Source organism: Dendronephthya gigantea, unplaced genomic scaffold, assembly GCF_004324835.1.
Source record: "Dendronephthya gigantea isolate DGI-Jeju-01 unplaced genomic scaffold, DenGig_1.0 001008F, whole genome shotgun sequence".
Taxonomy (NCBI): Eukaryota; Metazoa; Cnidaria; class Anthozoa; order Malacalcyonacea; family Nephtheidae; genus Dendronephthya; species Dendronephthya gigantea.
Genome location: NW_021164018.1, coordinates 1 through 13591, shown reverse-complemented (window position 1 = coordinate 13591; position 13591 = coordinate 1). Strand labels below are relative to the sequence as shown.

The window sequence follows — 13591 nt, the reverse complement described above, 5'->3', positions numbered from 1 at the left end:
TTCCGGTACATTATACTGGCTGACTACTTGACATCCATGACACGATTTACACACTCATTCAGCATCTATGTCCATCTTGGGCCACCATACTTTCGTTCTTAATCTGCTTTTCGTCTTACAATTCCTTGATGGCCTTCATGTGCCGCTTCCAAAACCTTTCTTCGCAACATCTGAGGAATAACGATTCGATTCCCCCGTAAAACAAGTCTACCAATCATGCAGAGCTCATTCTTACACACGCATATGCCGACAGTTTACATTTAGTCCAATCTCCCGATTCGATATAGTATCGCACACTTTGTAATTCAGCGTCGATTTCTGACGCTCTCTCTATTTCTTTAGTCGTTAAGCCACGGGTGTCGCTTGTATGGCAACGAAACGGATGACGTCCTCTTTCTCGCTGCTGTGGTCTTTTGGACTCTTCTGGTTCATTCTAGACAAAGCATCGGCAATGTTCGTCTTTCCAGGCCGGTAAACGACCTTGAAGTTGTGGCACTGAAGCCGTAATACCCATCTTTCGATCCTTGCTGAGGGTTTCGATGTCTTGTTGAAAATACACTCTTGTGGCTTATGGTCAGTTTCCAGTTCGAATTCACGACCATACACATATATATTAAACCGCTCGCAAGCCCACACGAGTGCAAGTGCTTCCTTCTCTGTTTGGGCGTATCGCCGCTCTACGTCCGAGAGGTTCCTGGAGGCATACGACACGCGCTCTCCACTGGTCTCCTTGCAGTTGTAGCAACACAGCTCCAATTCCCTCCGGCCCTGCATCCGCGACGATTCTCGTTTTGCAGTCGTTTCTAAAATAAGCCAGGGCTTCAGCCCTAGTCATCATCCATTTCAGCTTCTCAAACGCCTGCTGTTGCTCTGACCCCAAACGAACGACTGTCCCTTTCTTAGTACACGACGCAACGGCTCTGCAATCTGCGCAAAGTCCGGGATAAACTTTGCCGAATACTGTACTAACTGTACGAACGACCTAACTTCCGAAACATTTTGCGGTGGTCTAGCGTTGACTACAGCAGCAACTTTCTCTTCACTTGGTGCCACCCCTTTGGCACTGAGCTTGTGGCCAAAAAAGGTCAAGGCCGGAAGTCTAAACTGACATTTGTCCCCATTTACGGTAAGACCTTTCTCTCGCAGACGTGTTAGTACTTTAAAAGATTCTCATCATGCTCGGATAAATCAGCCCCGTAAACAATAAGACATCCGCAATATTTGCCACCCCATTGCACCCTGCCAAAACATCTGAGATTATTTTCTGGTACTCTCTGGAGCTGAAGTAATTCCGAACATCAGTCGACGATATCTATATAACCCCCGGTGTGTCACGAACGTCGTAATGTCCCTTGAATCCTCTGTGAGTTCCACTTGATGAAACCCCCATTTGAGGTCTATCTTACTAAATACCGTTGCTCCATTTAAATCATACAAAACTTCTTCTATGGTCGGAATAGGATGTCTTTCCCTTACAATCGCCTCGTTTGCCCTTCTCATATCGATACAAACTCGAATATCCTTTCCATCTGCTTTTGGAACAACCACTAATGGTGAAACCCACCTTGTAGGCGTTGCTTCTGGCAATTCTTCGATAATACCCATGTCGAGTAACTCGTCTAACTTATCGTCTACTTTGTCCCTTAGACCGAATGGCAGTCTACGCACCGGCTGAGCAACTGGTATAACATCCTCATCGATATGCAGTTTCAGCTTGTAATCCTTAAGTAGTCCGACTCCAGTAAAAATATCAGCAAACTCCTCACGAATATCTGAATCACTTCCCTCTTGTGTGACCGTGTTAACAGTTCTTATTATTTCTTCAGGTCCAACCCTGAGTACTTTCAATTGTTCGGCTGTTTTCTTCCCCAATATAGGCCTTCCGTTCTCTTTAATCACAGTGAAATCGTCTACACATCTTTCACTGTTTGCCTCGCACACAATCTCTGCTGTAAATGTCCCTACAACGTCGATTGGCTCTTTCTGTCCATACGCAAACAGTTTCTTGTCTGATACCCTTGACTCGCACCTAACATGTTTTCTTTTAAGATAGTTCCAGAGTTCACAATCAATTACATTACATGTTGCACCTGAGTCAATTAAAATACTTTCTAGTTTCACTCCTCCAATAATTAGATCCACCTGACCCATATCTTTTGTCCATGCCCACCAATAACAAAGGCATAGTCATCTCTTGTTGGTGTTTTTCCTTCTTCCTCAGAGACTTTATATGCTCTTTCTCCTCCTTTTTTTCTTTCTCCTTGTTGTGCTTCTCCCCTGCTTTTTTGCAGCAAGCTGAGAAGTGACCTATGATTCCGCATTTATTGCAGCTCTTGGACTTTGCTGGACAATTTGCGTCTCGAGCAAAATGCCCAGTTTATTACAGTTGTAACATCGTCGTACGTTATCCTTGTTGTCGTGCCCAGTCCCCTTGGCTGAGTATCTGCGCTCTTTCTGATCTGTGTTGACCTTTTTCTCTTTTCGTCCGCTCCAACGCGATTTATGACTCACAACGTTTACTGTATTCGAACCTTCCATTGATTTCAACTGCTCTTCTACCGCCTCATATGCCCGCGCAATATCTTGTAAATCCTTGAGTGTTGCATTAACGCGTTCAAGAAACTTCCGTCTAAGCTTTGAGTCGCCACATTTCTCAATTAGTTGGTCTCGAATTGCTTCTTCCACGTTCTGAAATTCGCACGCACGTAGTAGCTTTTTGCCTAAGACGCGAAACAAAATGATCCACTTCTCGCCGTTCATCTGACTCATTTGACGAAACTGGTGTCTCTCAAACGGTAGATTCACTTTAGGGACGAAATACTCATCCAAGACCTTGACGCAATCCTTAAACTCTTTCTCTTTGTCTTCGTTTACTAAGTAAAATATAGTTCTTGCAACTGCAACCCCCCCGTATGCAGAAGTAATGCCACTTTCTGTTTGTCATTTATTACTCCCTTTGCCGTTAAAAACACATTAAATGACCGCTTCCAGCGCTTCCATCTCACAGCCAAATTCGTTGGGTCTTCCCTGGGGTTAAAGCAAGGAAGCCCTTTGACGTCGCTTGTCAATAAACTTGCTTGAGCGCCTGCCGGATTGCCGTTTGTCCTGCGCCATCTTCGTCCGCGACAGACATTTCAAATATTTTCGCTAAATACTACACTCCCGATTGGTAATCTTGCCAAATAGTAGTATTGTCCTGGCCGTATAGTGGGATTTTTTATAGTGGGATTGCTGAGTCAGCAATGTGACGTCATAATATCTCGCGTAAATTTTATAGTGGGATCTCTAATGTGACGTCATAATAACACGTGCTTATATCTAATATTACGTCAGAGCTAATTACGTAATGATGTCTAATATTCTATACAGTGGATTAGGATTAGGATTAGGATTAATGGGGTTATTTTAAATCCTAATTCTCTTGTGACGTCATTCATAATTATTGCAACGTGTTTGTTATTCTTTTATAAAGCACGTGTTTTTTCATTTCAGCACGTGTTTTTATATTTTAGCACGTGTTTCTTCTATAAAGCACGTGTTTATTCTATCTTATAAATATATGTTGCTGTTGTGTGCTTCTTTTATTATTATATAATTCTTCACAGATAATAATAATAATAATGTCTAGCTTACCGCATACTACTCATGAAGTATTGTGTGATCGGAAATATAAGGAGACAGGAGGTGAACTGGGAGGTGAACAGGAGGATATAAGCAAAGTGCGGGAGGAGGACAGAAGGACCGGTCTCAATACAAGAGAGGATTATTACAGGGGATATACCTATACGCATGGGATCTCACTCCGGATACGTGCGCCTCACCCCTAATGTTTAGCTTATCAGATACCACTCACGAAGTATTATGCGATCAGAAATATAAGGAGACAGGAGGTGAACAGGAGGATATAGAGACAGGAAGTGAACAAGAGGATATAAGCAAAGTGCGGGAGGAGGAGGAAAGAAAGAATAAGATAAATATCATGCGTAGTGTGGGTTGCGACTGGCCCGTGGAGGATTTCGAGTATTTTATGTCTAAATAGAATATGTGGATATACATTATTACTTAAGTAGCGGTGTTTTTATAAAAAAGCACGTGCATTTATGTTAAGAGCACGTGTTGTTAATTTTATAAATATGTAATATTTATGTATTTTTATATCATTTCTATAATGGCTGGCGGTGTTGATGTTAGTGTCGATGTTGTTGTTAATCAAATTCAAGATATAATTATCGATAGCAAGGCTCCAACAAAACGTGCCATCAGAGGTTTATTTTATTGTCAACAGAGGACATATGTGAGACCATTGGATATTGATTCTATGATTACGTTTGTTCAATTACTGAGAGTTCATCCTCTAAGAAATCAGTTGACACAAGCACTCAGGACGGTGTTTATTTATATGGTTCATTATATTTTAAGGGCCGATATTGTGGAGATTCTTACTCAGTATGCCAATATACGACCTGGGAAGTATTGTATAGAGATTCCGCTTTATTTTACGACTCACAGTGTTCATGTTTACGAGGAGTATGTTGATGTATGGGGACACCACAGAGATGTGTTAAGATTACCGCGTGGAATGTTCAGATGTGACTCTATTGTTCAGATTGAGGATAAACTTTATGGAATGTGTACATATCAGGATTATAGTTTAATACATAAAGTTGTAAAGAGTGTTTATGCTGATATGAGAGCAAACCATAATTTGAATTTTATTCGTGTTGGTTCTTCTCTTGTTAAAAAGTTATGTACACATATAGATAATGATGTATTATTGAATGTGGCGATTACTAGACAATCATGGAGTTTGAATAAAATAGCAAGGGTTTGGTTAGTTCGTATAATATTTTAATTAGTAGTAATAGCACGTGTTTTTATTCAATGAGCACGTGTTTTTTGAGAGTATAAATTTTGATGTATTGTAGAAGCTTTTTTAGAAGTGTGTTAGTTATGAGATGAACAGAGGATTTTTTAACTATGGATGTAATTTATGATGAACTTTGTAAGAGCAATGTTGATATTGATGTATTAACTTTATCGTTTCATGTTGGAGAGATTTATGAGAAATATACAGATACATATAACGAGATTTTGGGAGCATTATCTTATGAGGATTTATTTAAGATATGGGAATTGATGCGCCCTAGCAGTTTTGGGCATGTTATATCTTATTTAACGTTGGTATACGCGGCGGGGAGTGTTTCTGAGGAGGAGAGACGTAGAGCCACGAGGATTGCAATACCTGTGTTAAAAGCTATTGATCTATCACCATACAGAGAACGAGCAAAAAAGAAGAGGAGGGAGATGTGGGGTCGTTTTTTAGAATAAGACCTATATTGTTTATATGTATAATTATGGGTTATTTATTATATGTTATTGTGAGAAGTATAAGAGAAGTATATATGTTTTATTTAATTCATTTATACTTTTACTTTCATTATGGATGTAAGGTTTAAGGTACCTGCAAATTTTTATGTATCGGGTCAAAGTCAATGTGGAAAGTCATATTTAATACGAAAAATATTATATTATATTAATGAGATGTTTCATCCTGTTCCATCTAAGATTATTTATTGTTATGGGGAGTATCAAAAGGAGTTTGATGATTTATATAACATAGAGTTTGTGGAAGGATTTCCCTCTGATTTGGATGAGATGACAAGGGGGCATGAGCAGTCATTAATAGTTTTGGATGATTTAATGAGTGAATGCTCTAAGGATCAACGTGTGTCTGATTTATTCACGCGCGGTTCACATCATAAAGGCATTTCTGTTTTTTATTTAACTCAGAATTTGTTTCCTCCCGGAAAATTATCAAGAACAATTAGTTTGAATTCACATTATTTTATCGTATTCAAGAACCCTCGTGATTCTCTTGGTATTTCAACTTTGGCCAAACAGATGTTTCCAAGACGTGCACAGTATTTAATGGATTCTTTTAATAATGCAACGAGGGAACCTTTCTCATATTTATTAATTGACTGTCATCCTCAAACCCCGGAGAGTATTCGTTTACGTACAAATATTTTACCTGGGGAGAGACATATTGTATATATGCAAAGGTAGAATGAGTTATGTATTCATTTGTGTTACTCATTTGAATTAGGATGACATCAAGAAATATATCTGTTTTTATTGCTGGTAATTCCAGGAAAGTGACATTCAGGGAACCCTTCTTGACACGTGAGGGGTCTACTATTGTTGTGAAACAAGTTACAGTATTTTGGAAGTTTAAGAATATTACAAGTGATAATAACAAGTTTACGATTGTGAAGAATAATGTTGAGGAGGAGAAAACACTTGAGACTGGGTATTGGGATTTTCAACTTCTAAAAGAGCGTTTGGAAGGAGAACATATTACATTATCACCCAATGTTCATGACAATACATGTACTATCGGTTTTGATTCAACAAAAATGACTTCAGTAAAATTAAAGAAGTTTGGCAAGATACTTGGTTTCCCCGAGAATTATCATTTAAGCGTAGAGAAGAAGTCACCAGGCCCTGTGGATGTAAATCATGGTTTGAGATATCTTACCATCTCGTGTGATCTTATTGATTCACTTAGAAGTGTCGATGTTGAAGGTGGAAAGAGTACGGTTCTTGCATATTTACCAGTTACTCCAGATACAAGACTGAATTCTTCTATTTCGGAGTATACAAATGAGAATTATCCAACAATTCCAATTCAATCGGATATTGTTACTAAAATGACATTTACAGTTGGTTCTAATATAAATGTTCCAGTGGATGTTGACGTTCTCTTAAATCTTGTAATTGATTTATAAATATATAAATATTTTTAATAAAGTTTCATTTACAAGATGTCAGAGTATATAGAAAGAACTCTACCGTTTATACAGGTGTTAGCAAAATCAAAACCTCAAATACAGAAAGCCATTTTTCAATACGGACCGCCGGACCTGATTTTAGCACTTAGCGAGATTGTTTTGAACACACTTAAAGGGGTAATTCATTTAACTCCACGTCAGAAGCGTCGTTTAACGCGTTACAAGAAAGAACTGCGCGCGTTAGTAAAGAGAAACGTTTCAATTAGGAAGAAGAGGAGATTCTTAGTTCAGAAGGGTAGCGGTTTTCTCTCGATGCTTGTACCATTAGCTTTATCCGTGTTACTTAAGGAGTGATGAAGCGCATGGTATTAATTCCCGAGGAGAGGCTTTTACGTTATGAAAACGTGACAGGGAGCAAGTGGGAGGTCAAGTGGGAGGTCAAGTGGGAGGTCAAGTGGAGAATTCGTTACAGGAGTCAGAGAACGAGTTAACGGATGATATAATTGTACGTGGGATTCCAAAGACCATGAAGGCAAGAGCTTTAGCCCTCTTGGAACGTTTGAGAGCAAGATCCGATGTTATTTCCTGGGATAATACAGGACAAGTGAAAATAGATGGTGTTCTTATCCCAAAGTCTAATATTTCTGATTTGATTTCGGATGCTATGAGATCTCGCAAGTCTTTTAATCCTGAGGGTGTACGTGAGTTTTTCCAAGTCCTAAATAGAATCAACGTTCCAAAAGATTTGGTAAGAAATGAGGAGAGATGGAAAGATGTGGGAAGTAAGGATAACATTCCCAAGAAGAAGGTGTCGTTTGATCTCTCAGAGAGTGAGGATATGGAACAAAAGGGAAAAGGATTTGATTTTGGGATAAGTTTTTTTAATAAGGTGGGAAAGAGTTTTAAGGAGGAGATGGATAAGGAGAAGAAGAAGAAGAAGAAGAAGAAGAAGAAGAAGAAGAAGAACCAAGAGGGGGAACTATTTTTAGACGACAAGATTGGTTAGGGATAGGTCCATTTGATAGGAGGAAGAGGAATTATTATTATTATTGATGTATAAAAATATTTCAAATAAAGAGATTTTTTTAAAAGAGTGTTTTTTTTATTGTTATTATTATTATTATTATTATTATTTAAAATAGTTTTTTACAACATTGATTAAGCCCACAAGTGGGTTGATTAAATATAACAACATTAAAATGTTTCTTAACATAGCATGCCACTTCACAATCGTTCCATGATGTATTATTCGTAAACATGTTCACAATTTTGTTCATGGTATATCCAAGACAACGATGGTATAGATAGAAGATGCAATATTGACCACATACTTCGGTCCAATGACTTTGTAGGGTACGAGCATTCCATTTGAGATTCTCAAAGGAGGGTCTAAATACGTCTTTATAATGTTGAGGTGGTTTTCCGTAACTATCAAAGAATTCACCGTTCTCTTTTGAAGTAAAATAAAAAATAACCCAATGCGTTCCAGGTTTTGTACTAGGATCCGTGTTGACAATAAATCCACATGGGAAAGTTTTTAGAAATTTAGGTATTTCATCTGCCGGAAACACCCCGCAAAAATATTTTTTAACTATAGGATGATGTTCAAGTACGTTTTTTATTTGTGTGGTATTCATGTAGAAATATCATAGATTACGTTTCTTTCCGAATCTATTTGTACGACATTCTCAAAGTCTCCATAGCATACCAAGGAAATGGGTGCACTTGGAACATCCCCAGCAGCAAACGTAATGTCAAGTGTCAATGAACCCCGTTGCACTGTGTTAAAATAGGGCGAGGCACCGCACATATCCGGAGTGAGATCCCATGCGTATAGGGTATATCCTTTGTAATAATCCTCTCTTGAGATATCGAGACCGGTATTATAATTCATTTTTCCTGTGCCTGAGAATAATGTGTTATATGCTTGGATGAAATTTTCCTTGTTATCTTTGTAGTTAAGGACAAGTTGTTTAAACGGTATTTCTTCACCATTTGCTGTTAATGTCACCGATGATACGTTGAAGTGTTTGAAGTTATATGGGTTTTTTGTGTGAACTCCGCTAAAAGCGTCAGCGTCTACGAAACCGCAAACAAATGTCTTGGGGATGATTCCAGCAAACATATTATCTTTTCTTATTTGTGGAAGGTTTCCCGGTATGGTGAATGCTTTGCATTCCACCCGTCGTATAGGATAAGTAGCGGGTACCGATTTCAATGCCAGTTCATGTGCCTTAGTAATGGTCTCGTTCACTTTAACCTTACGTACTTTAAGAGTTACATCCACAAGTTTTATTTTAGCATTCATAGGATTAGCATTTTTATCCATTAAACAAAACTTGTCAGAGTTTCGGTTTAAGACTAGCTTGAGATCCACCATACTAAGTAGTAATCGCTCCATCATAAATATATCGCAAAAAATTGGTCCCGACATTACCAAGAGTTTTCCGTCTTGAATAAATTTATGACGTTTTGCAAAGCCTTGATTTCCATTTCCCGGTACTATGAATTTTATGGTTTTCTTAGTGGCAACACCACTACTTGGGACATTTGTAACGACCTCCACTGATTTTTCTGATGGGAGACTTCCTGTTTCATCCATTTGTCCTGGGGTATCTTTATAATATAATGCTGAGGTGAGTTGAGATTTTTTTCCGAGACATCGTAATTCAGGAGGGTTTCCAGGTAGGCGCGATAAGCATAAGTACCCATAGCCGGAGTAACTTGTTTTCCATTTAAAAAAACATCAACTTGTTTAAACAGACTATGTAGGAAATTGTTTATGGGAGCTACACTTGATTGTTCGTCACCGCCTAAGGAGGTTCCGTCCGATTTTGTAATTTTCAGTTCGACCACGAGAATCATTTTTGACATGTCGATATAGTCTTCGGTACCTGCCGTTATGAATGTGATAGGCCCGTCATCGTTTTCTACACTGGAGAGTGGATGATAATCAACCCATCGTCCTTTTTCCAAACTTAATTGTGTAGATGGAATGTCAAATAGATCAATTTCGCTTTTATCGCAACGATTTGAATTTGGATGTACGTAATTATTATTCATTCTTATGAGATTTATATGGACTTCTTCTTTACATCAATATCAGATAGGATATGATTACTTTTTAAATATTCATTCAAATATAAGTATTTTCTTATTTCAACCAAATATGTCTTTAGGGAGAGCTTTTCTCTGTCTCTTAGTCATGTTACGCGCTCTTACAACACCAATGGGTCTCTTACGTTTTGTTTTACGTTTTGTTTTACGTTTTGTTTTACGTCCTTTTCCTGCTTGAGGTTTTTTTCTACCTTTTCTCGATAGAGATCGTTTTATTGACGTTTTATGTTTTCTCCCCCCGATTTGACTTTTCTTAGATCGTTTTCTAGATTGAGATCGTTTTCTAGATGGGGATCGTTTTCTAGATTGAGATCGTTTTCTAGATTGAGATCGTTTTCTAGATTGAGATCTCTTACGTTTTTTTCCACCTGATTGTCTTGGGGTTTGATTTGCTGCCTGATTTAACATTAATGTTTGTAATGCTTTTTCCAATGCCATGTTTGTAGCACGTGTTCCGGCCTGTCTTCCATGTGCTTTAGCTGATGCTCTTGAACTTTTTCCGGCAAGAAGATCGTTAATTAAATTTTGAAGTAGACCAGCTCCAACATTTAAACCTATATTGCCCACTTCTGTGGCAATTGGTCTAAAGAATCTTCCTATACTACGAAAGAAATTTCCATGTCCCTCCTGAATTCTTCGACGATTCATTTTTTAAAAATAACTCTTGCGTTTAAAATGCAGTGTTATCAATGCACGTCCACGTTCAAATGAAATAGGTTCATTAGTACTACTCCTTAAAAGAATTGTATTTCCTCAAAAGATTTCGTTTGGACAGGAATGTATCGTATGTGTTTTATAGAATGATATTCCTTGTCTTTTTTTGAAGGTACGATGTGTAGCAGGGGGAGTGTCTTATCCCCAACGATTTGAGGTTGAATAATATTACAATATATGTAAATATCAGTCTCTCTATGCATATTTCCTTCATGAGCTCCTGTCTCAGTAGCTTCAATTCTCTTCTCAATTTGTGTGTCGTTAAATGATAGAAACCCTAGAATAATGGCTTGATCTCTTCGTAAATTAACTTTATACCCACTCTCTAAAGTAATAGTTACTTTTCTTGAATGTATGCTGAAATTGATTTTCTTTCTGATCTCTTCCGTAAAAGATTTATTAATGTCATTCACATACTCATCAAGGGAGTCGTAGTATTTTTTTATTTTCTCCCCCTTATTTTTTACACCATTTACTGTATATTGAATAGGTTCTCCGTTCATTTGTATTATTTTCCATTTTATGTAGGAGATGTTATATAATCCAACCTCCCACTCGCCATTTAGTTCGACACGGTGTGGGATTTTTGTGGTATATTCGGATTGTTTGTTCTCGGGGAAAATACTTTTTGAGGAGTCGCTAGGGAGTGTAATATAGAAGTCTGTGTTGTTCATGATTCAAGTTATAAATGAATAATAATAATAAGAATACACTTTAAATATCTTTTATTTGAGAGGCAGGGACCCACGAGTTAAATTTCGCAGGATATCCCATCCATTTTACAAAATATTCCTCTTTTTTACCTTTTCCCCTCTTTTTTAAGATTTCCTCAACTTCATAAATATCGTCCTCCTTAATTACTTTTTGTAATTCTTCTTTATAGAATGTCCCTTCTAACTCTTCTTGATCATAATCTTTTAATTTATAAACAGGAGGATTGCGTGGTATTTGTTTACTAATGGTAAAAATTTCTTTTGAGAAGTTAGGTAAATATCCTTTCTCAAATTTACGTTTCATTTTACTGATTCTTACTTGATCTCCAATATTAAATTTATAAATAATTTTTCTTCTCTTGCGGTCTCCATATAGGGTATGCCACACTTCTTGTTCAATTTTCTAAATTTACATCGATTGGTTTTTTATTAATGCTACGATGTTTGCTATTATTATAAGAGGATATTAAGTGTGGTAATATATCGATATATCTCTTAGTCTTCTTTGCTGTAAAGTAACGCCACATCTTTGTCTTCAAGGTGCGAATTACGCGTTCCACAATTGACGCTTTAGTTTCATTGTAAGTGTTGTATAATTGAATTTCCTCTTTTTTCATTAATGCTTTAAAATGTTTATTGAAAAACTCCGTACCCTTGTCTGTTTGAATTTTGTGTGGTTTTCGTTCCGATTTTAGGATAGTTTTAAATGCGTCAACCAATGAGGGTCCTGTCTTATCTTTTAATGGTATAACCCATGTAAATTTTGAAAATACGTCAATGCAAATAAGTAAATATCGATATCCATCATTCTCCTTAGCTATGGACTGCATGTCTGCTAAATCCATCTGCCATAATTCGTCTATTCCGCCAACAATGACTCTGTTTCTACCGAAGTGGCGACGTGCTGGTTTATGTAAAGTATAAGTATCCTGTTTCATCAACCATTCTTCAATTTTATTTCTAGAAATATCGTATTTCCCCTCTCTCTTCACATCGTTATATAATCGTTCTACACCACCGAATCCTCCAACGCGTTTGGGGTCATAATAAATACTGGAGAGATACTCATCCATTGCCCTCTCCCTGCTCTTTAATTATGGGTAGACTGGAAGATAATCTTATAGGTTCCTCATACTGTTCTTCCTCTACTATAGTTTCTTCTATTATAGTTTCTTCCTTAATAGTAGGTAATCGTTGCAATGGTGGTTGCTGTTCAATATTTGGTCCTTGCCTATTAATAGGTCTATAATCTTTATTTATTTTAACTGAATATCCTACCTGAAAACTACCTTCGGTTTTTAAATCTTTATGACCTAGACTTAATCCTACCTTACATGCAGCATGTTTCTCTATATTCTTATTTAATCTCGTTTTTGATTTTTTTGCTCCCATGTTTACAACGTGAGGTTTTAATCATTTTGAAATAATATATTACACATACTCTTCTTAAGTAAGGATTCCTGGAAATTCTATTCATTTATAAACCACTCATAATGAAGAGAGGATATCCCTATTCGCACGGTAATCTCAATTTTGGATATGAATATGAATATAGACCTAAAAGTGCAAAAGGAGGTACTGGTGAGCGCGGCGAGATTGGACCTGAAGGACCTAAAGGAGATACAGGACCTAAAGGAGATACAGGTCGTGTGGGACCTGCAGGTCCACCAGGACGAAAAGGAGATCAGGGCCCTCAAGGGGTAAAAGGTGATCGAGGAGATACAGGACCTCGAGGACCGCGAGGGCTGCAAGGACTAAAGGGCGATCAAGGAGCACGAGGGTTACAAGGATTACAAGGCGACCAGGGCGTACAAGGACCCGTTGGACAGCAAGGACCGCAAGGAGTCCCTGGTACAACAGCTGCAAAAGGTGATAAAGGTGACAAAGGCGATCAAGGACCTCCTGGACCTCAGGGATCCCAGGGACTTCAAGGATCAAAAGGTGCAAAAGGGGATCAAGGTCTGCAAGGACCTCCCGGACCTCGAGGACAAGACGGTGCTATAGGCTCTCAAGGTCTTCGCGGTATTAAGGGAGATCCCGGCGCAAAAGGGGATCGGGGTCCTCCCGGTCAAAAAGGTGATAAGGGCGATAAAGGGGATAAAGGCGATAGGGGATCCATTGGGGCTCAAGGACCGCGCGGTGGTGATGGTAGTAAAGGGGATAGAGGTATTAAAGGAGATAAAGGTGATAAGGGTGATATAGGTCCGCAGGGACCTAGAGGTCCAAGGGGGGATATAGGACCCAAGGGAGATAAGG

At 38.2% G+C, this 13591-nt stretch overlaps 2 protein-coding genes across 2 annotated transcripts; one reads left to right on the top strand and one right to left on the bottom strand.

Annotated features, from left to right (window-relative positions):
* Positions 1 to 1257: 1257 nt before the first annotated feature.
* LOC114544873 (uncharacterized protein K02A2.6-like) lies at positions 1258 to 2151 on the bottom strand. Its single transcript, XM_028563367.1, has one exon. The coding sequence runs from the start codon at positions 2149 to 2151 to the stop codon at positions 1258 to 1260; it is 894 nt and encodes a 297-aa protein (XP_028419168.1).
* A 10677-nt stretch (positions 2152 to 12828) lies between these two features.
* Positions 12829 to 13587, top strand: LOC114544872 (collagen alpha-2(VI) chain-like; the record flags this gene model as incomplete). Its single annotated transcript, XM_028563366.1, has 1 exon — positions 12829 to 13587. A coding segment is annotated over exon 1 (759 nt), but the record flags the coding sequence as incomplete, so codon positions are not given.
* Between the last annotated feature and the right edge of the window lie 4 nt (positions 13588 to 13591).